This window comes from Chlamydotis macqueenii, chromosome 2 (genome assembly GCF_036417535.1).
Source record: "Chlamydotis macqueenii isolate bChlMac1 chromosome 2, bChlMac1.mat, whole genome shotgun sequence".
NCBI lineage: Eukaryota > Metazoa > Chordata > Aves > Otidiformes > Otididae > Chlamydotis > Chlamydotis macqueenii.
Window position 1 is genome coordinate 161,869,138 of NC_141557.1, and position 19,286 is coordinate 161,888,423.

At 46.8% G+C, this 19,286-nt stretch overlaps 1 protein-coding gene across 9 annotated transcripts in view; it reads left to right on the forward strand.

Annotated features, from left to right (window-relative positions):
• Positions 1-19,286, forward strand: part of ADGRB1 (adhesion G protein-coupled receptor B1) — a 201,212-nt gene that overhangs the window by 77,042 nt on the left and 104,884 nt on the right. For all 9 annotated transcript variants that reach the window (XM_086741346.1, XM_086741348.1, XM_086741347.1 and 6 more), the window contains 3 exons: positions 2,724-2,799; positions 6,782-6,884; positions 8,067-8,110. In XM_086741346.1, coding sequence (XP_086597472.1) covers positions 2,724-2,799; positions 6,782-6,884; positions 8,067-8,110 — 223 coding nt within the window. The remainder of the gene's footprint in view (positions 1-2,723; positions 2,800-6,781; positions 6,885-8,066; positions 8,111-19,286) is intronic.

Consider the following 19,286-nt stretch of genomic DNA (forward strand, 5'->3'; position numbering starts at 1 on the left):
TAAACTCCTTGTGAAAGTTCAGGGGCAGGCTTAGTGCCTGAATGTGGATGTATTCCTTCGCCTCAAAAAAAAAAAAGTAGCATATTTAAAAAAAGAGCAGGAGCTGGCACAAAAACTCTGGGCAACACTGAACCTACAAAAAAAATGGAAATGTCTCTGTGTCTCCTGGGTCACTCTGTCATTGATGCACATGGGTGCTGATTTGGGTCTACAACCCTCTGCAGGCTGTGTTGGGTGCTGAAATGAGTTTCTCGTTCCTCTCTGAACACACTGGGTTGCCATTAGGGGTAGTGAACAGCAGTTGTCTCTGTGGGTACCATATAAGAAAGGTTAACCAGCGCAAGAAAGGCAGATGCAATAGGGGCGAGGTTCTGCCACCTATCACCATGGCCACGTAGGCAAACGATGCTGTAGATGCCCTCCAAGACTGAATCCAGCCCTGACAGGGCCATCTAAGAGTAAGCAGCTGGGAGTCAGCACGTCAGGCTGAGCAACGATGGTTATGGGTCTGCTTCATGGACAAGCTTTGCAAGATTGTGGTTTTAGGGCAGATGTGTGAAATTTCCTCCCCTCAGAAACAAAATGCATAGGCATTTATCACCGAGGTCACGAGCTCCACAGCAGGGTATGGATATGAGCCCTAGTGTGGAGGCAGGAGTGCCGAGTGTATCAGTCAAGCTGGCCTCACCGCCAGATCTGAAAGGAAACCTGAAGGGTTCTGGGATGTTCTGCTGGATCGAGTCCCAGGAACCAATACACTTAAGGTGCTCATCTTCTGGCAGAGAGCCTTAGTGTTTGGCAGGATTGAGCCCTGTGTTTTCAAAAGCAGGACCCCAGGCTGGACCAATTACTGAGAAACAGTGTATTTTCCTTCTAGATGCCCTGGTGCTGTGTGTGGCACTAGCGGCTTTGAGAGAGCAAGCTGTTAGCTGCTGCATCAGGCTGTGATGTCCTCCCCTGGGACTGAGGCAGGAGACTGTGAGTTGTTTCTATCAGAAGACCTTTGGCCTCTTCTTGTCATACCAGGACCTCTTGTCACTGGTTTCTCTACTGGGGCTGGAAACAAAGCAGCCACCATTTCTACTTGGGGAATCTGAGGCCAAGAACAGTTAAGTGACATGCCAAAGGATAAACAGCGAGTCACTCGCAGAACAAGGATGGCATCCAGCACTCCTTGGGTTTTGTTGTGCCTTGAAGATAGCATCATTTTCCTGGGAGAAGTTGCAGCATGTTGGAAGGGTTATTACAGCTTGTTTGAGGATGTTGTAGATCCTTCACCTTTGGAAACTTTTGATCAGTTTTTGGACTAACTGCTAGCACCAGGCATAGGCAGAGCTGATACTTCTCTGGGGCTGAGGGCTGTCCTAGAGGTCTCATCCCTTTCCCCATGGTGCTGTTTTCAAGATTTCTATTATGAGCATCCTCACGTAGAGCTGTTACAGTCACCATGCAAACAAAAGGTGACATCTATGCCAAAGAATCAATTTCCCATTGGTCATTTTTGTATACCAGGATTAGCAGACAGCTGTATTATTGAAGATCTGTCCCAGACCAAAGCAGACAAGCCTCCACTTCTATTACAACCAGGATTCTTTGCCTTCCTGGCAGGGTGCTGTGCTAACTTAGTCTGTGGGGCTTAGGGTTTTGCTTTCTCACAGTCTCATAGGAGCACACACTACTTCTGTAAATGTCCTACTGCGTCCTCTGAGCACAAAGAGGGAAAACTCTCTTTGAAGGCAGCAGGATCCTTACTTGCATAGGGGTTCATAGGAAAGGCCAAAAGAGGCTTTCCTAAAGAAGCAGAGCTTATGCAATTGCTCTGCAAGCCTGTCTGTCAGTCTCTCCTAGTTATATTTTCACCAGCTATCTCGCTCAAGCCCAGTTTGACAAAAAGGAAGACAGACATGTAGAGTTGTGTCTGCCCTGCACTGATGGAGCAGGCGCGCTCTAAGTTCAGCTTCAGTATGAAACATCAGAGAAGCCTCTCCTCAGGGCGCTTCCCTAGGCTTCCTCAGCTCTGCTTTTCACCCAACCACTTGCTTTTCCTCCCCCTGAAAACTCAGCTGCAGGGCTGCCTCTGTCCCTTGTGTTTATTCCAGAGAAGTTCTTGCTTTTTGCAGCTGGGCACCGCGAGACAGAGGAGGAGAAGGTCAAGTGGCGTGCCCAGAGGTCACACAGATGATTCAAAGGCTCATTTGAGACCATGGCCCCCACATCCTCCTGAGGCGGTGCATGAGTTGTGGGGTTAGACGAGGCGCAGTGGGACATCTCCCCTTCTTGGCTGCCCTTGTCGGTCTGAGTGCAACTCTTCTTTCTGATGGCTCAATAACTATGGATGGGTTTGAATGCCTCTGAGTGGCTGCAAGATAACTTTCTGCCCTGTAGATTTGCCCACTCTGGTGCTGTCAGAGGGATTAGTGGCATTTATGAATGGGAGAGCACCAGGATGGTCATTAGGGATGAGTGAGCCTTGCATGAGGGCAGACTCTTGGGACGCTGGGTCAACCCAAAGGTGCCGAGCCCTTCTTTGGGACCGATGGAAACCCAACATGGTGACAGCAGGCACTACATTCCACTGTAGTTATGCTGATGTTGGCGATGCCCCAAAAAAGACCCCCCTCCATGCAAGATCTAATCCTGCACATGCGTGTCCCATGGAGACAGCTGACATCCCAATTGTCTCAGTGCTGTTATCTTCTTCCCTTTCCTTTGGTGTCCTGCAGAGACAGATGACTCCTCCGTCTTTGTGGTGGGGACCGTGCTGTACCGGAATGTGGGCAACATCCTCTCCCTCCAGAGGTAAGAGGGGCTGCCTTGGGAAGGCGAGCGGCTGGGAAATCACCAGGCTTTCCTACTCATCCCTCTGGCTGCAGACCCCTGGTCTTCCAGGGAAATAACAAAGGTCACTGGTTATGATGAGACAGACTGGCTTGGCAGTGCAAATATTTGGACCCTCATTAACTGATGCTACATGTTGAGGTAGGGCCAAGCTTGTGCGTCACAGACACCACTTGAAGGAGGGGCAGGAATGTTTTCTCCATCCATGTGCAGGGCCGTGCATCCTAAATATGAGGGTAGGCACAGTGTTGTCACCACTGCCACATCCCTGCCCGCCGGCTGCATGCCACCCTTTGCCCTCCAGGAGTGGATTCTCACACCGCCCTCCTCATCACAAGGGATTGTGGGGGTCTTGACAGATAGAGGATGCTCAGCTGCCCCGATCCTCCTAAGGAGGAGGAGCTCCTGAGGAGCTGCCAGCCACGCCAAGCCCTCCAAGAGCATCATGGCACAAGAAGGGTTCGGAGAGAGGAGAGGAGCGTAGCAGCACGCCTGGCTGCACATGTCTACCATGTTACTGGCTGCTGTGAACCGCCTCGGGCACCAAAGCTTTTGTGTTCAGCGCTCCCTTTCCTTTTCTTCGCTTCTCTCTCTTTCTCTCTTGCTGTCTCCCTCTTTTTTATTTTTTTTTCCAAGGCATTAAATTAAGCATCCTAAGGCACCTTCTAAATCTGTTCTGCACTGATTAGCGTGAGCCCATTTACCATAAACACCAGAGCATCTCTCCTCACCGATAATCATTTAAATACCTACAGATTTAACACTGGCAATGGCAAAAGAGCTCCAAGTGAGTGCAGAGAGGAATTAACAAGCCAGCCAACTGTATTCTGTAATATCCTCCATTACAGCAGTGGGAATTAGATCAGAAGGGCAATAAACATCATTGGCTCAAATGATCCAGCGGTATTTCAGCTTTCTCTGGCCAAGCAGCGAATGAGCTCTGATAACCAGCAGCTGCAGCAGCCACAGCCTCTGAACAGTTTTCCCATGGGAAGTTCTGATCTAAGATATTCTTTAATTAAAGGACGGTTTCTCTTAAAAAAAAAAAATCCAGAGTCCGGAATCATCTGGGGAGATTCAAAGGGAAAAAAAAAAAATATGTAAAAGAAGCAGCAGCACCTCTTACTTCACCACTGTGCAAACGGATACAGCATTAAAAAGGAGAATGTCTTTAAATAACCATGTAGCTGTACAGCACCTGCCTATGGGGTAAAAATATTTCTGACCACAAAGAAGAGCAGCTATTCCTGGGTACACACAAGTAATAAGGACTCAGATCCTGGGTTTGACCACATTGATTCAATGCAGAGTGATTTTTCCTAACAGAAAAAAAAAATGTGGATTTAACTCAGCAAACAGCAACAGCTGAGCTATTCCTAATTGTCCCAATTTACCTCCCCCAAGCAGCAATTCCTTATCTGAGCCACGCATTGCTCTGTCTCCTTGGATCCAGAGAGCCCTGTTGTTCTTGGCATCTGTGACAATTGAGATGGGATGCACATTACGCCTGATTTTTCAAGGCAGGGATGTGAACGGTGCTCGGTCACAGCTGGGCACTGCTGCAGAGGACGCGTACAGCAGCTGGAGAGTCAACAACACGGCGCCTGGCAGCCCCATGTACCAAACAGCATGTTTACAGCTGTTTGCACACTCTTTACAGCCACACAGGAGCCCTCTGTGCTTGTCTGACCTCCTGTCCAAGCCAGATCTTGATGTGTGTTGTTTTCTTCCCAGAAGCTGGGTTGTGACATGCTTTTACGAAAGACGACTCATCTTCTTCCTGAAAGATTCCCCGTGATGCTGAGTCCCTCACCTCCCCCGGCAAGCTGCTAGGATGCTTAATTACCTTCTCTGCTGGGAGACAGTCTCTTATTTTAAGGCTGAATTTCTCTGACTTTCACTTCCAGGCACTGGGCCTTCAGGTGGGCGACTGAAAAATCCCCTGCAAGCAACAAATTGTCAGACATGCCTTTAAAACAGAAAACTTTTGTCTGGTTTTCTAGCACCCAGATCAATTTTGTGTCTCTCCTTTGAACTCTCTCCTCATTGTTTCCCCATCTTGAAATGGAATTGAACCCAACGGTACAGTAGCGTCCTGACAAGGAGAGATGCAAAGAGAAGATGACTGCTTCATCTCCTTGTTCCCACACAGGATCACTTCTGTCCTTTCTGTCACAGCTCTTTGCACTGAAGTCAATCTCCCCGGGTACATTTTGGGTCACAGCTCCCCGCAGCAAAGCCTGTAGCTCTGCACACAGACCTTCCACTCTCCAAGCTCAGATGCCTTTCCTGGATGCACTGGGATGACTTCTGGTTGGGCTGTGGCTACTTGGCCATTAAGGAACCTTCACAGTCTGCACACAAATAACTTCCGTGTGCTAACGACTTGCCATGCTGAAAAATTAAATTTGTCTTCTGTTTTTCTTTACCGCATCAATCCTCAAGTGGAGTGCAGCCTTCAAAAGGATGTATTTCTGTCATCTAGGTTCCTCGTGCAAATATTCTACAGCACTGAGCCAAGAACTGACCCTTGCAGACCCAACTACTAATGAAGACGTGCGCTGGTGTTTACCTTTCAGCAGCTCCTGGTTTTGTTTTATTTACAGCTGCCTACATTTCAAAGCTTAAAGCTGATATTTACTCCCACTGACTTCCCCCTGTACTCTTCCTTTGTAAACTGATATTTGTGCTTTATTGTTTCCTTTTCTTTTTTTTCTTTTTTTTTTTTTTTTTAGGGAAAATGTGTTTTACTTTTTCTTTACCATGCTAAAACAATGTTGTTGTTCCCTCTGGTGTTGGTGGAATAGTGGCTTTCTGAGCATCCACTTACACATCCATGGACAATTCCAAGATTTTTCTATTTGGGGTTATTTTTTTAACCCACTTGCTGTTAAGCAAGGGCAAATCTTTCCATGTAATTCTTTTGTAAAAGAAAGATAAGACCCAGAAAGAAAGGTGAAAGATTTTACCAATGGCTGTAGACTGGTGGAGATTTGGACTGGGAAAAATTTTCCTTGGCCGTTGGTGCCAGAAGGGCTGGGAGTAGCCTGACGCTAGACTACCACTCTGCTACCAATTCCTTCATAGTAAACTTAGAGGGGCAGCGTTTTCAACTGCTGAGTGTGGGTAACTTTTGCTTTTTTACACGCTCAAGTATTTTCCTGCTGCAGAAACATCAGGAACTCCTGCATATTTAGATGTCCATGTCCAGGGTAGTGACTACAAAGGATTTGGCTTTCCAGGGAGCAGGAGCACTGGTATGGGAAATGTCTCTTCCATTATTGCCTCTCCCAGCAGTCAAATCTTCTAGGGCTGCCATATTTGTTAAAGTATTTGTCTAGGCTCAGACATTTAGACATCCTCATGAAGGGTCTGGCCTCTTCACATTTGCTTTTGATCCTCAGAAGATGGAGATACGCAACAGTGCCTCTAGTAGTGAACTGAACAGAATCACCTGCTGCCCCATGGATATGCTGTTAAAGTCCACCATGGCCCTGCCCAACATTTACTGCGGTGCAGATTACGCTAGCCTTTGAGAGAAAAAAAAAAAAATTGTTTTTTTTTTTAATTATTTATATATTTTTTTTGAAAGGACATGAAATGAGCTCTGTTTCTCATGTCAGTGACAGAAAATGGGTCCAGGACCATTTTATTACTGGGATCGATACAGCCTTTAAGTCCAATAGCTTCAGGGATCTAAGTGGTTGATAAAACGTTCTCATTCCTGGAGGAATAAATGTAGAGTGGCTGTGAGGGGAGATCAAAGGGCAGAGGATGGGGTCCATCAGTACTAAGTGTATTTGATGGTATTTTGAAGTAATGGGGCCAACTCCTTCTGCACTATGTACACTAAACCTTGTACCACCAGTGACAAATGCAGAGGGACTCACTGCTCATCTCCCTCAGTCCCCTTTAAAACATCTCTTTCCTCTCTTCTTCCTAGGAACGGCACTGTTCTGAACTCCAAAGTCATCTCCGTGACTGTGAAGCCATTTCCCCGGTCTCTCCTCACCCCCTTGGAAATTGAATTCTCCCACCTGTACAACGTAAGTCTTTCCCAGGAACATGGGCCATCCCCTAGCTTCTGCATAGCTGGAATGTGCTGGTGTAAGGAAGAAGGTGGTTTTACTGGGCTCCTGAGCTCTCTTTGACAGTGCAGGGCCCTTCCATCTCCCTTAACGCAGGCACTTGACTGCCGCCCTGAGATTGGGCTGATGTTGGTGTCCTGTTGTTGCTCCCTGCCAAGGATGCACTGCATGGGTCAGCCTTGCAAACCTTGCCTGCTCTGTGTTCCTTGCTCAGGCATTGCCAATGCAGGAGGAGGGCGACAGCACTACTTGCACAGAGAAGACAGGCATACTTGTCCAAACTCACACCGTTTCCTTGTGGGCCTGGTCATGGGAGAAGAACTATGCACTCGTTAAAAAATAAATTATAACAATGATCTTCCTTGAGGAGGGAAAGAAGGAGAAGAAAAGTTGTTTCCAACTTTGCAATGTCCTTTGAGATCCTCAGATAGAATTGGAGACATAAATATTATTCTTGTCATCAGTGCTTTAAAACACAGTGAAAGATCCCCTCCAGGTTCCCCTGCTCAACCCTAAACAGATATATATGATGGATATTTACATACCCCAAGGCCTGTTCTTTTCGTGGGTTTCAGATATCCTCCTGAGGCTCTCCAACATGAGTATTAGGCCCATCACGTCTTTGCTTTGGACCTTTCTGGAAGGATTTTCCATAGCAGTCTAAGACAGTTGCAGCTGGAGTCAGTGGTAAACCTCTTCCAAGGGGCTTTAAACACATCTCACCACCTTCTGCAGGGCTGTGGTTCTTCTGAGTATTGTCTCCCACAAAAACACATGCTGTATTTGATTCACTTTCCAGAAGGGAGCAGCTAAAAGATTCTGTGTGAGAGGAGGGAAGAGGAAGAAGAACACCATTAGGTTGAGTCAGGAGAGATGCAGAGTCAAATCCTTCTACAGTTGTGTTGATGAAGAAAAAAACTGAGGCCCATTTTAGTCTTGCCTTTCAAGCAAAGGGTGAAAGAAGCTCTTGCAAGGACTCAGATCTGCATCTCCTCATCATCAGCACCACAGACACGTCATGCTTAAAGCAGTGGAAGCTGTTCTGTAGAACCTGCATATTTCATTCATGTTGCTCCAAATGCCCCATAAACAGCACGGCACCGATTTGCTTCATTTTTTCCTTTTCTTCTCTCCTGGCAGGGAACAATCAACCAGACCTGCATCCTATGGGACGAGACTGATGGGTGAGTTCTGTGGGTTACTCTTTACTTTCATGAGTCCATTTGCTTTTGGGGATGAAATCATCCCAAATTTAGCAGTGACGTGTAAGTTTGTCGCAAACATTCACCCTCTATACTTAGTTTTTTTCTTGCGTCACAGAGGCATCCTTACTGCATTCTTACTACATTGTATTTTCTGACCAGTTCAACTGGGTCTTATATTTATAGATCTGAAATCAGGCATTGTCAGTATAACCCATGAAGGGCCCTGTGCGCCCGGAGCATCATGTAGCTGTACCAGGGAAACATCTCTCAGTGTCCAAGCAGGGATGTTCATGTGTGCTTCTGCTCACAGGAAGGGGTGTTTGGTACTTTGGACCCCAGCTTACATTTTGCATAAGTGGCTTCTTACTCTGACTCTTCCAATTTTGGGTTTTCCCACATGAGGAATATGTGAAAGGAGACCCAGAACTGTGGAGTCACTTGCAGATTGCCCTAAATTGAGCTCGACACAGCGGTGCTCAGCTGTCTTCAGTGCTCACCCCAAATTGTGGCCCATAAGGAGAGTAATGCAGACTTGGAGTCCCCTGTCCCAAATACAGCCCGCAGTGGTAAAGCAGGTGTTGTGCTGCTGTGATACCATAAAATACTTTCTGCCAGGATTCCTGCAGTGTCTGGTGCTGTTCAGGAGGTGTTGAGTGATGTGACAGTGGTCAGCGGGGAAAAAAGAAATCCCAAGTTACCACAAAGAGTCAGGACCATAAATCCCATATGGCAAGTAGTTGTCACAGAGCGTGTATCTTTAAAAAGAAAATTAAGTACACTCCGAAAGTGTGGTCTTAAATCCTGAGTGAGCTTGACAAGGATACAAAATGTTTGATTTAATGGTGTTTTTACTTCATTAACTTTTGTATCTGTGTTTGAGGACCAGCCTGACTTCTTTCCTGCTTACAGTCAGTTTCTCTCCTTGAGATCTCATGATTTGGCACTCTACCTCTGCATTTATTGTTATTATTATTACTATTTATTATCATTATCTGCGTCATCTGAAAAATGTTTCTATTCTTCTCCTTTTATGCTCCATTAAGTAGCGTATACACACATAGGCAGGCAACGTATTTGCAGCCAGCCTACTGTTCTTGTTGGTCTGTGTTTAATTTGGACTGTATGAGTGGATCCAAAGCAAAGGTGAAGAACCCAGAAGGACTCTCTGCTTGTGAAATCGCATCTGTGTTGTAGCCCAGGGCAGAACTGGTCCCTCTGGCTGGGATGCAGGAGCCCCTTGTGTGCTATGGTGACCTCACATGGCAGCATGCAGGTGAACCTTCACTAAATTAGTAAAATAGGATTTTATTATATTACCTATGTGCCAGAGAGCAGATGAATCTGTAGGTTAGCCCAGAGTAGAAGGTTGTGTATAGGCGGGCAGTCTCAGGAGGCTTGGATAGGTGCTGGCCTGCTCTGCTAAATCTGTTGTTTCTCCATGATGGAATGGGATTAGAGCACTTGTATATAAATCCATTTTTTTTCGGCAAGGAAAGGCAGAAGTTGTAACCAATACCCCTTCTGGTTTGCATACCATCTTGTTGTTCTTGACTATCTACATCCTAGAGAGAGGGTTATGCCTAGAAGGATGGAGGCATTTCCCTGCTATGCTCGCAGATTGATTTAATTAACTGTAGTCTGAGCGGGAAAAGAGCAAAATCCAGTTTATGCATGGTCGGATCTGAGGGAGACTAGTGGCATTCAGTTCAGCATCGTCACCTCTGTCTTGTCCTGGGAGGTCTGGCTACTCCTTACATTACTTCCAAGGCTTGGCAACTTGTTCAGCTGCCTGTCGTCTCTCTCAGAGCACAGGGTGTTAGGAATGCTTTCAGTCTTTAATCCTTGCAAGTCCGTGGCATCAAAGGATGGGATGGTAGCTAAGAGTTGAGCAGACAATTTCTTGGCACTGATGCTGTTGTTCAATTGTCGAAGATGGCTTCCAAAACCCCAACAGATTGGTTGTGCAAATGTTGCCGCTAAAACTCCGCTTTTGCTGTGTGTTGGGGTGTGTGTGCACACGTCTGCAAGTGTTTTCAACCAACATTTGCAATCTCAAGTGGCTGAAAAGTCCAAAATGCTGACGGCAGCAGATTTTGCTATGGGATATTCGAAAGCTAGATGTGATCCAGTGAGCTCTGGCAAAGGGAGCCCCAAAGCCATTTCAGCAACATTTTAAAGCTGATTTGCTACGACTGCCGCCTCCTGGGAAAGTGTAGTGAAAGGAAAACTGTGCAAACCCTACTCTCCAGGCCTGAGTGCTCACCTGAAGCTTGAATGGCGCTCTGGAGTTCTCAAGGTTTTGTATCACCGTTTTTGGACAATTGTTTCCTGTTTGGAGCAAGGATTTTGAGGTTACACCCTGTCCCTGTTTGTTGCCTGGTACATAGTAAAGATAAAGATACCGGTGATTCTAGGCCAGGTTCAGTCACATTTGTGTGGGTTCGTCTCTTTGATCCCATCCTTTCCTTCCCACCACCCCTCTCTTTAGATTGGAAGTTTTTCTCATTGATCAGTCTCATAAGACAGTTGTGCAAGTTGGTGAATCTCAGGAAATACCAAGGCTGGCTGGATAGGAGGACCTTCCCTACGTTCACAGCCATCTGTCTGAGGCTGGGGATCTTGGAGATCCAAAATCCATCTGATTCCAGTGAACCAGCCTCTGGATTTAACCCCTTGCAGCCAATGTGACTGAACAGGTTCAGAGGCAGGAAATCCAAAGCGATCCTCACTGAGAGCTTCTGCGAGTAACTGCAGCCACCCAAGCTTTCAATCCCATTCAAAAACATGCCACGGCCCTTTAAAGGACACTTAAAATCCATGGGCCATGAAGGGTTGAACTGTAAAATCGCAATTGGAACAGACAATTATCATGTGGGCATTTGCTTCCTCCAAGACAGAGCTGCTGAAAGAGGAAGAACCCCTGAGTGCTCATTCATTTGCATTTAGATAGATATTTAAGCTTGTAATATTAATAATGGATTTTTGATTTATTAATCCCAGCCCCTTTGAGTGACTGTTAGATTTGTGGGTGGCACCTCTCCATCTCTTTTCTCTTCCTCTTGCCCCAAACTCCTCACACCATGAAACAAGAGGGGAGAAGATCAGGGACTAATTTCTGTTGTGTTGGGTGCTGCGAGTATGATTAATGAGCTTAGCACTGGCTGGGTAAATTGAAAGTTGAAATGGGAGAGTGATTTGGGATTCTCTGGCTCTACTCCAAGGGTATTCATCTGAAGTAATTATTAGCTGTTTAGCCCTGCCGAAGTTAAAACCCAGGCTCAATCTGGTCTCCTGCTCCCTCTTTCTCCTGCTGGAACAGGACAGAGGGAGTTGATGGATGCAGTCATCTTATGCATTCATGTTCTTGTGCATCACCAGATTTTTATTTCTCGCCTGTCTTGCTCTGGTGCACGACAGGGATACCATGCGGCAAAGGGGCCGGGGAGACAGTTGCCAAAGTTTGCTGTTAGTGGTGGTAGCACTGCTTCGTGGCTGCAGGAGAAGATGCAGGGCTCAATAATGTTACAGAGCAGGACCACTGTCCCATGGGACTGATGAGTTTGTGTACTCAGAATTCCAAAGATGGATTTTGGCCTTCTTTGACCATGGGATCAGGTCAAATGGTGAGCACGAAAAGGAACAGTCACAAGCCATCAAGTGTCTGGAGAGACAACAAGAGATTAGGCTGACTGGCTGCTGCCACAGATCAACCCACAGACACCGGTGAACGCTAACTCTCCCCTCCAGCACACCCTGCCTTAGTGACAGCAGGGACCAAGCCAGCCAGCTGCGTCTTGTATTTTGGCTCATTAGTGCATGAGAGAGCATTGTGTCATGCCAGTGTGAAATCCAGTCCTGTACATGCAGAGGGTGAGATCCAGCAAGTCTGCATTGCCAGGGGACCTCTCATCACACAGGGAACGCTTGCTCGTACAGGATCTGCCTGGCTCCAGCCACCAACTGTTCTCTGCTTTTCTGTATCCAAGAGGATCATAATAACAGCTAGATATTGTAATAACTAATATTGAGAGACCTTCCAAGCCTTAAAAAATATTTGCATAAAAGCTTTTTGCTCTTGGAAGAGAAAGTGCCTCAGAGATCTGTGGTTTTAATTCAAGGACACTCTTACCTTCCCTTGGGAAAGATCATCTGTTCCAGTAATTAAAGCCTTTAACCTTTCTAGCTTAGGAAATGCAGACCTCACTGTTTAGGAAGGTGCCCCGTGTGCAGCAAGGTTAGGGATGGAGAACAAGATGAAGAGCACCTCAGCTAGCAGGGTAAGGCTGAAGCACATCCTCTTGGCTCAGGGCTGGATCTGATGTCCAGCTGAGGTCAGGCAGAAATATCCCCTGAGGGTTTGCAGCTGCACAAAGCGGTGTTTTATGATGCTGCCAAATGAAGTAGACTATCAATCTGTCCCCACTTGGAAACTTACAGCATCCTGAAATATAGCTCACAGATGCTGAGAACAGTCCTGCTCATGGACTCTTCTCAAGACAGGAACTGCTTGAGGTGTAGGGTGTATGTTGATCATTCAAGGGGATGGTTGATAGAGCTGTGTGGACCAAGAGCTGGCAGAACTGAAGGTGATCACACAGAATTGCAACCCACAGGGAGAGACCTGCAGTCTCGTAGTAAGTTTGTGGGGGTGTTTTTGTTTATTTCTTTTGTCTGGAGCAACCTAGAGGAGTCCCCCCCCCCAAGAAAAAACCAAACCATGCTAGAAGGAGGTATTGCCTGCCAGGGTAGTATGGTAGTTGGACTATTTGGGGTGTTTATGGTCCAGTCATCCCATGAGTCTTGCAGTGCAGCTGCTTTGCCTGAAATTCCTATTTTCAAGATGGGATGCCCAGTGTCTAACCTACAGAGTTCCAAGCTGTCTGAATTCCTGACTGCATGTCCTACATGATTACAGGAAACTCGTGCACTGATACATGGTGCAAAGCAGTGTGAGGAGCAGGACATAGTTAGGCTTCACGCTAGTTTTTGAAAGCCTCTGATGCACTGGATAAAGAGAAAGGCAGGAAGTTTTATTTTCTGTGCTTTCTGGGTCTTTAATGTGATCCCAGTCTTGATGGCTTCTCACTGGCTTCCTTTGAAGGGTGTGTACAATGAATCCATTTCTTCTACTACTCCTCACCACCAGAAAAGCATCATAGAGGAAGGATTGTATCTGCTGCATCCCACGGGAGATTTTTGCTCCTCACATCAGTTGATCCATCTCCCCAATGTCTTTTGAAGAAAAGTTTTCTAAAGTCAGGAAGCAGCTTCCTTTTTATTCTGTCCATCGCCTAGTGCATTACTGGCCCTGCTAGAGATGTAGACCGAGCAGTAACACAGCTTGCCTACAATGACAAAGATGGATGGGAGCTCCCAGATACAGAGGGAAGTTTGTTACAGCCCCCATGAGAAATCACAGCACTTCTCTCCTCTTTGGACCTATACATGACATACATTTTGTATATTTTCTATTGCAAAACTCCAGCTGGCAGTGGGGAAACCACATTGCCCATGACATGCCATTCATGTGATCCCATCCAGGGGTTTGCCAGTACCCTGGTTCCACGTCCATCGCCCTTAACTAGCATCCTCATTTTTATCTCCACCTGCAAATGCTACCTTTCCTGGATGCTCCTGGGGAGGCATTGAGGGGATGTCTGTGAAAGAAGGCAGCACTGGGCTTGCAAAGCCTGTCTGCACAGGGGCATGCAGGGAGGTTAATCTGAATACTCCCGTTAGTTCCCCTGTGTTAAAACCAGTTAAAAGTACCCCCTAATTCAGCCTGTCTGACTGCACTTGCAGTGCACAGCCAGGCAGATTGAATTATGGTCCCATGAGCCCCTTTTTAGCCCTGAATGAGAGCAGACAAAGCAGGGCTAATATGATGAAACCCAGTCACACTTCTCAAGCGTGAGGACTTAGTTTCTCTGCGCTCAACTTGAGCTCTGGGGCTGCTGGAAGTACCAAGCAGATTTGCATCCAGAGGACTATTTTCCCAGACATCTTCCTTGCCCCAAGGCCACCTTTCCCTGGAAACACCTTGTCACCTGGACTTCCAGATGCCACAGGACAGAGGTGGTCCAGTTCCCTGACAGCCCAAAGCAGCAGGCACAAGCTGCCAGCAGACCGCATTCAGGAGAGGAGTCACGCTTCTTTGGCCTTTGCTGAGCTGCTGCCCAGCAGTCAGCGTTGTTTGTGGGACTGGCAAAGCCAGGAGTTGGCTTATTCTCCAACGCTTTTCACAGAACAGGATGCAGGAGAAGCTGAGCAGCGTGATACAGGGCTTCTGCTGCCTGCCAACAAAGCATGGTTTAATGGTTTTCGACAGAAGGGAAAAGGGGAGAGGAGGGAGGATTCAGAGGCTCTGAATCAAACACTCAGGCTTTTCCCTTGCTTCTCTAGTAAAGAGGTCAAGAATATGGCTGGAATAAATTAATTCTCTTGACAGAACTGGCAGAAGCCACACACTGAGGCCTGGAGGATGCTCTCATTTGGAAGGGGCTTTGGGTTCAGTGGGGTGATTCCCCACTCAGTGCTGAACGTGTGATGTGAGCCAGAGCACCACGGGGTTCAGAATGGCTTGTGTGTGTCCAGACGTATGTGTGCTACAGAATTCATGTAAAGGCACATGTGCAAAATACATGCGAGGATATGAAAGGGTGAGCCTGTGGGAACAAATGAGTGCTGGTGTGGACGTGTCCATGTGGACATAAACACATGAGGTATGCAGGTATCTGCATGTACAAGGCAGCAGCACGTATGTATGTGTTTGTGTGTGGACAACACAGACTTACGTGTGCATTTATACTATAAAATACACATTTAAAAGCATGCAGGAGCTATAGTGTGTGCGTGCGGTGGGATGCACACACCTAGACCTCTGCACAGCATGTTGTGCGTGCCAAATTAAAGTCGCACGTTTTCCCTGCATCCCTGCCTGCTTTCTTTACTTACAGCTGTTTGCTCTGAAGCCATGATGTCCTTTACTCATGTTCCCTTTGCAGATGGGAGGGGATAAGTTTAGCAGCCTCATGCCCTTCTGCGGCCATCTGCCATAGAAGTGCCAGGCTACTGACGGCTTTTGGTGGAACATGGTGGAAGTCCAACTTGACTCCTCAGATTGATGTAAGGTCTCCAGGCGCACTCGCTGGTGCATTTCTGCTGCATTTCACCTGGGGCTTGTCTGTGTGGTACCTTGTATGTTCTGAGAATGTAATAACACAGTACAGGCAACTGTATGTGCTGGTGGAGAGCTCTGATTCACAGCTCCAGGCCTTTAAGTGTGAGGAAAAAAGGGAGACTGGGAAACTTGAAGTCCATCCTTGGTGTTCTTTAACTCCAATGACTCCATAGCCAACAGGGTGCAGCTTTGAAGCAACTTCAAGGCAGGCTCGGGTGCATGGAGAAGAGAAAACACCTGCACTACGGGATGCTCTGCACCCTCTGTGTGTAAACTTCAGAGTAGAGTCACTGTACCTCCGTGTACTTCTTTGGCTTTACTGGAAGCTGAAAGCTGCAAAGCAGCCTGTGCATCATATGTGGAAAGTGTGTCATGACCACAAGTATCTCAGGGTCAAGGTTGTCCAACGCACAGACCATCAGCACTAGGTAGATGCTGAAGCAGGTTTTGTCCTCTGTGTCTCTGTTAAAAACGCAATAAACAGTTTCCCCATCAGGATTCTTTGTTCAGCTTCCTTGCAAGACTGAGGCAAGTTCAGATGAACTTCTTAAAATATTTCATGTTTTAATTAATCCATGAACTGCACAGACATGCAAGCCAGAAACACAACAGCACCCATCATAATCACAATAATTTTTGGTTGCTAAGATTTGAGGGGCTCAGTGGATTGCCCCACAATGGGGATCATAACTGGTGGGGGCAATATTGTCCTTTCCAGTCCCAGATACCTTTCAGAGCTCTCCCTTTCATGATGGGAGCCCATGGGAAACAGTCAGGGTGCAGAGAGAGGTTTATGAGTCCACGTCATTGCTCAAGGGTGGGTAGGACTGATGGAGGTGGGGGAAGAGTGCTGAGAACTGGCACACTGTGAGTAAGGATGAGGAAATGTTGCCTCTATTTTTAAAGAGGAGGAAAAAAAGTCTTGTTTTCATTTTCACCTGACTGCTTGCGCACTGCACTAGGAGATGAAAATTTCTGCTAAAACAGCAGTGAAAAGAGGACACAGTGCCTGGGATACAGCCTTCGTCTAATGAACTTTCTGTGTGTCTAGGCAAATCAGTGTAAGCTTTGTGCCTCAGTTTTCCCTGCATCTCCTGTGCTAATAACATCAGACAGCTCTTCTAAATGTCATGAAACCTAGGAGCAAGGAGCTCCATTAAGTGAAAGTACGTAGCAAAAATAAGTATTATTATTTATCTCTGAGAACTGATTGTCTAAACGTGAGCTTTACGATTGAACTAGTCATCCGTGCAAGATGAGGTCATATCGTGTCAGCTTTGCCCATCACGCCTCGGTCGTCTGAGCAGCAGCGAGTACAGCCATGTGAATTTTAGTCTTCACGAAGCGGAATGGGTCCAGGAAGGCTCGGGGCGATCACTGCGAGACTGAGCACGTGACGGCACAGGACGCCAGCCCGTGCATCCCGTCAGCTGCCTGGGCTAATGGTGGCCTCTCAGCCCCGTGGCAGGGTGGATTAGCAAACCCATGAAGCATCCAGCCCACTCCAACAGCCGGCTCGATGGTGAGCGCGGCAGCTTCTCCCACCGGAGGGAGAACCGATATCTTGCAGTCCACTTGCTGATGGAGAGGGAAGAGCAGGGGCAGGCAGATCCATAAGGCAGGCAAAGAGCAAACACAATGGGCAAAGCTCTTCTCCCGAAGAGGACAAATCCTCTTTGCCATGATCATTGGAATTATTGGGTTCCACTTTAACCCTCATTCAGGAGCTGCAGAAAGAAAAATAACTGACGCAGCAAGGTCAGAAAGCCCCATTACATGGTATATAATGATTTTCAGACTTGTCAAGGCCCTTTCCAGAGCTTTGCAAACACTTTGATTCAATTACAGTAACGACCCTTTGGAAGATGTGTATTGATATCCCGGAGCTGCCCTCTGCTTTAGGCCAGAGCTACATCTCAAGGTGGTTTAATGTGCATGTGAAATATTGGTGGGATGGTGAGTCAGGCAGAGTCATTGCTGCCTGAACAAATTCACCCTCTGCCAAAGCCCGGTGCCTGGCAGGGTGACCCTAAGCCTGACCCAGAGAGAGTCTAGATCTTCCTGGGGTGAATTATGCAGGTTTGAGGACCGCCTTTCTTTCTGATGTGGAGGGAAACACAGGCAGCAAAGTGAGTGGGGAGTACACCAGTTCCCCTCAGCTTTTGGTGATGTATCCAATCTATCACCAGCGAGCCAAGGGGACAAAAGTGGAAGCGGTCAAAATTGCGTTGATGATTTATGGGCTGTCCTCAAAAACCTAAATAACTCCCCCACCTAATTTACAGGTAGGGAAGGAGAAACCAAGGGAGTGATTTATCCACTGTCACCAAGGAGAAGGAGAGCTGAGCCACAACTCAGTTCTCCTGTCCTCTCTTATGACTGTGCTGGTGGCTCTGAGTAAAAGTTAGCTATGTCCTGTATTGGGAGAATAGGGGCCCAGAGGAGGCAAGCATTCAGGAGAACGCTACTCTTTTTTTTAGCAGTGGATATTATTTATTTAACAGTGATTTTAGCTCAGATGTCAAATCTTAAGGAATGCTGAGCATCCTTCAAACCTCAGCAAGGCTCCTGATGCTCCAAGGGCATTCCACAGGATTTGTCCCAGGGATCATCAATACACACAGGAATATTTTTTCTGATTTCAGCCTTGATCTGAGGCTGCGGCACAAGTGCTGAAAATGGCTGTTTGCAGCTCTTTTGGCTGTCATCTGGGGTATCTTTGACTTCCATCTTCCATATAGGCCCAAATGAAAGCTGCAGAGATGTATCAGGGGCTGCTGCTAGTGGGAAGTTTGTTCCGTTCAGGTGGACTTTTTCCAGTCCATGTGTCCCATGCATGGGTTAAAATTGTACTGGGGAGCATGCTGACATTTAACATCACGCACCGAGGGACTGTTTAGTTACTGGTAGTGATGAGCAAGGCAGTGCACTGCAATGCAAATAAAAAAAAATCCAGGCAACTTAAAGAAAAAAAGTGTCTCTGGAGCTGCCACACACATGGCAATGCAAGGAGAGAGAAGGGAGCTCCCTGTGTCTAATACCGCAACACAGGGTCCTGGCTGGGAAAATCTGCCGTCAGCTGCAAAGTTACCTGGAGGGAAGGGATTTGTAATGCCTAAGGTGTAATTTACACATAGCAGCACATGGGGAGCCAGCGTGAGTGCTGTGTTAGGAAAGGCGGTAGCACACACACGGCTGCGGCTGTATTGCAGCCCTAGCATCTTTGCAGTCATTAAAGTCGTGCTGATTAGTCCCAGTGGAGAACCTGCTGTCCACCTCCAAGAGAAACAGCTTAGAGGGAGATTTAACATGCTGTAACTGAAACTCCTGTAACAGGGCAGGGGAGGAAACCACCTGCAGCTCAGAACTGGCATTGGTTCGACATGATGGAACAGATATACAGGAGACACTCGTGTCACACAAGGAATGGTATGGAGATGATGAACAGAACAGAACAGAACAGAACAGAACAGAACAGAACAGAACAAAATAGAATAGAATAGAATAGAATAGAATAGAATAGAATAGAATAGAATAGAATAGAATAGAATAGAATAGAATAGAATAGAATAGAATAGAATAGAATAGAACAGAATAGAATAGTTTCAGGTGGAAGGGACCTACAACGAACATCTAGTCCCTTTGCCTGACCAATTCAGGGCTGACCAAAAGTTACAGTATGTCATTAAGGGCATTGTCCAAATGCTTCTTAAACACTGACAGGCTTGGGACGTCAATCACCTCTCTCAGAAGCCTGTTCCAGTGTTTAACCACCCTCTCAGTAAATAAATGCTTCCTAACGTCAAGTCTGATATGATGAGGAGGTGCATGCCACCACAGTGTTCTCAGGAGTATTATGTTTGTAGGACAAAAGTTGTTTTGATTTTTTTTCATGCAGCTATAAAAAGAAATCCCAGCTTCCACCCCCTTTTCTTTGATGCTGCTGCATTTCTCTCCGCTCAGACATCTGTGTCT